At 36.0% G+C, this 4,353-nt stretch overlaps 1 protein-coding gene across 1 annotated transcript in view; it reads left to right on the top strand.

Moving 5' to 3' along the window:
• Positions 1-3,236, top strand: part of PIGP (phosphatidylinositol glycan anchor biosynthesis, class P) — a 24,852-nt gene extending 21,616 nt beyond the window's left edge. The window contains exon 4 of the mRNA XM_006862608.1: positions 3,106-3,236. Within this exon, the coding sequence (XP_006862670.1) occupies positions 3,106-3,236 (131 nt within the window). The remainder of the gene's footprint in view (positions 1-3,105) is intronic.
• Positions 3,237-4,353: the final 1,117 nt, after the last annotated feature.

The raw sequence follows: 4,353 nt of genomic DNA, 5'->3' as shown, positions 1-4,353 counted from the left end.
CCTGCAAAAGTGGAAACGAAGCCAAAAACGGCAGCCGGAAAAGTGCAAGCAAAAGGGAAAAGGGGAGCAAAGGGAAAACAGGCTGAAGTCGCTAACTAAGAAACTGAAGAAGATTTACCTGCCGAAAATGGAGAAACTAAAAATGAGGAGAGTCCAGCCTCTGATGAAGCAGGAGAGAAAGAAGCCAAGGCGGATTAATGTTTGTCTACCATGTCGTATCAGTGGGTCTTGTATTCTATCTCTCTTCTTGTACAATCCAGAGGAATATTTTTATCAACTATTTTATAAATGCAAGATTTTTAGTAGCTCTAGAAAAATTTTAAGATGGAGGAAATCCCACTTCATCCCATTTTTTAAATGTAAATGCTTTTTTAAAGAGGTGAAATCATTTCCTGGTTGTTTATTTTTGGGTACAACCAGAAAATAGTGGGATGTTGACTGGTGGGAGGTTTTGACTATCTTGGGTGTCACCTTAACATTCCATTGGGAGTAGGGGGAATTATATATCCCACAGTACAAAGCACATTAAATGGCAATTGGGAGTCATGGTCATGCATTTGTGTGACTTGAACATTTTAAATTCTGTTTCCATGCTGTTTTTCAGTAGAATTGTTTCACTCATCCTGACTGCCTGTCAGACTATGTGCGTTCTGTGACATCTTTGGTCGTGGTAGTCCTGTTTTCCTTATAACATTGTTATGTGCTGTGAAAGCTTGAAAATTTGAGTGTGTAGTCTGTGTGATGTTAAATTGTGAATTAGTAGGATTTATGACTGTCAAAAATTGAAGATATTGGTACTTAAAAGTTTTGGTACAAAGGAAAATTTGCCTCCAAATTTAAAGCTGGAAAGTCACTGGAATTTAGAAAATTATAACTACGTGGCTCTTAGATTTTTGGTACATACATTAAGAATTGTGTACAAATTGTTCATAATGTCTCTGTACTGACCTTTTAAACAATAAAATACCACTTATGAAAGAAAAAAACAAACAAACAGAGGTATATAATATATTGCTCCACAACTTGTCTGAGAAAAATTCCTTTTATCCTAAACAGGCACTGTTGATCAAGGGGTGGCAAATAGGGCCATGGCAGACCTTGTTTGGGAGAAAGGATGTAGGGTAAGGAGGAATCATTGTGTATACCTTATCCTCAGGTTTACTGTTTGCATTCTTCTCAATTAAGTGGATTGAAGAATCAAGGCAGGGTTTTGTAGGTTAAATTTTTTATGGTCTTTTTTGTCAAGTCTAAATATTGAATTAAGTTAGATTGCTATACTTTGTTAGATTCTGGGAAATGAAGTAGTATTTATGTTCCCTGGTTTAATTTTTCAACTTTTCAAAACCTTCATGTGTGTGTGTGTGTGCGCATGTGTGTGTGAGAGCAACAGAGGCTATGTATTATATTTAAAAGTCAATTACAGTAATTTTATATTTCCTGAAAACCTACTGAATTCTCAGAACTTTTTACTGAAATTACAACAAATACACATTTTATGCAGAGAGAAAATAGTTAAGTTAACATGAATGGATGACCAAATGATACAATAGTTTAGGGGATGTTGATTTAAATACAATTTCAAAGCTTGGTTATAATTCTGTCCCTCTGAGAAATGAGCAAATAGGACTTTAATCATCATTATGCAGTCGAATCCAATATTAATTAATTTTTTTTTTTAAAGAGGTCTTTTGCAGCAGATTTGCCTACTGCAATACATCTTTTTTTTTTTCCACTTTTTATTGTGAATTGACTGAAGGCTTACAAAAATGATCATCACATCAGTTTTACATTCAACAAATCATACACTTTATTTCATCTCAATGATTGCAATCCCCTCCATGCAACAGTAGTTATCCCACTTCCTCCCTGTGGTTCTTAATTCCTTCCCTTCCCTTCTCAACTTTGTCCTTAGGTAAATGTTGCCCTTTTGATTTTGAATGATTGACCGTGTCACATCATTCATAGTGCGCATACCTTACTAGTGTTGTTATCCCCTCTAGATACCTATCTACTGCTTGGTTGAAAGTTAGGCCACAAGGGTGAGTTCCTTTCCAGATCTAAACAATGGTTGAGGGCCTTTGCATTCCTACCTGTATCTTCACTTGTATTCATCATTCTTCTGCCATCCTCCCTCTTGTACAATGCCTTTCTTATCAACTATGTTAGTTCTGGTATGGCACTGTTTGATAAGCACTGAACTGCTAAACACAAGGTCGGCTGTTCAAAGCCACCACTCGCTCCTCAGAAACCCTCTACAGGTTCGCTATGAGTCAAAACTGACTCGAGGGCGCTTAACAACAACAACAACATCACCTGTGTTAACATGTGTTTACCCTTTAGCTAGTGAATTATTCCCCCTTCTCCCCCATCCCTGGTAACCATCAAAAAAATGTTTATTTTAGCATGAAAACCTTTTCTGGAATTTTCACCACAGTGGTCTCCTACAATATTTGTCCTTTTGTGATTAGCTAATTTCACTCAGCATAATGTCCTCCAGATTCATCCTTGTTATGACATATTTCCCAGATTCATTGATGTGTATTCTATGATATGGATACACCAAAGCTTGTTTAATCATTCTTTCATTGATGGGCATTTAGGCTGTTTCCATCGTTTTACTATTGTGAATAGTGCTGCGATGTGTGTATATGTCTACTCGTGTCATGGCTCTTATTTCTTGTGGATATATACCAAGTAGAGGGGTTGCTGGATCATATGGCATTCCTATTTCCAACTTCTTGAGGAAGTGCCTTGTTGTTTCCCACAGTGGTTGCACTGTTTTACTGTCCCACCAGCACTTAGCTGTTTTCTGTTTTGTTTTTTGACTTTCCTACTAGTGCTGGAATGAGATGATATCTCGTTGTTTTGATTTTAATATTAATTTCTTATTCAAAGAAAGCCTACTTTTCTGATTAAATTTTTATTTTAATGAGACATTCCTTCTAAAGAAAAGATTTAAATATTCATTTGAGTATATTAAACATGATCTTTGTCATTCTCCAAACCACAGCCTAATAATAAACTATGTAGTGGATCTCCTTCAACCACAGAGACTACAGAAGAAATTACTTTGTTAAACAAAGTTTTTTTGTCTTATTCTTGCAGATAACTATGCGAAAAATCAGCAGCAGAAGAAATACCAAGAAGCAGCGATTCCAGCATTAAGAGATATTCCTATTAGTGAAGTCAATCAAATGTTCTTTCTCGCAGCCAAAAACCTTTACACCAAAAGCTGAACCATATAGACATACTAACACCAAGTGTTTATTTATAAGGTTTTGACCATTATTTATAAAATTTTGATCATTATTTTCATTGTCTCTCTTATTAATTCCCAGTATTGAGATGGAAAAAAGTTAAGTTGGTCCCTTAGATTTTTTAAAGCTCCATTAATATTATTAATGTCCTCAAATATTAGTTACTAATTAACAGAATAAATATTACATTCCTGTATACCAGATTTTTTTAATAAAATAAATATCAGTATAAAAAGGGTATCTGTTTTGTCTTTAGAATTCAAACTCTCAGATGTGGAGGAAGGTATTTTTAATATTTATGCCCTTCCTGTGAGATTCATGTTTAAAGATAAAATAGTTGCTTACTGAGTACTTACAATGTGCCAGGTTTTTTTCTAGGTACTAGAGATATCATCATGACAAAAAATTTTTATTAAAGAGCTTACATTTTAGAGGCAAGTTGAGACAGACAGGAAAAACATCAATTGTGATAAGTGTTGTACATAGAATTAAACTAGTATAATGTAGAAAATAAAGGGATTACATTGAGGTTAAGTAGTCAAGGAAGGCCTCAGACAGAGTCAGCTGGGGTTGAGATTTGAATAGCAAAAAGAAGAGGCGATCATAAAAGATTAGTGAGTCAATAAAGCCGGAATAAAGTTGGTAGGCAAAGACTTGAGGTGGGAAGGAGCTTGGTGTGTCTTCAGAACAGAGAGAAGTCTAACAGTAGGTCTAATGCATACTGAGTGAGTGGGAACGAGGTCTGAAATGAGCCTGGAGAAGCAGGGCCCGGGTTGTGAGGGCTTTGTATGTCAGTATAGAAAGTTTGGATAGAAGTGGAAGTGTGATGAGCTTGAAGTACTTTAGGTAATGAACTATTGGAAGGCTTTAAGTCAAAGAGTGGTGTTACCTGATTTATGTTTTCAAAAGGGCACTCTGGCTGTTAGATGGAGAATGAATTGGGGCAAGGTTGGGAATAGGGTAGAAGTGGAAATAGGGGATCCATTAGAAGGCTATTACGTTACTCCAGGCAAGAAGATAGCAGCTTAGCCCATGGTGCTAGCAGTAGAGAAGTAGACAGCTCAGAGCCTTTGTTGGAGATACAGCCCATAGATAA

Source organism: Chrysochloris asiatica, unplaced genomic scaffold (genome assembly GCF_000296735.1).
Source record: "Chrysochloris asiatica unplaced genomic scaffold, ChrAsi1.0 scaffold00049, whole genome shotgun sequence".
Classification (NCBI taxonomy): domain Eukaryota; kingdom Metazoa; phylum Chordata; class Mammalia; order Afrosoricida; family Chrysochloridae; genus Chrysochloris; species Chrysochloris asiatica.
The sequence above is the reverse complement of the archived record's forward strand: the minus strand, read 5'-3'. Positions and strand labels throughout refer to the sequence as shown.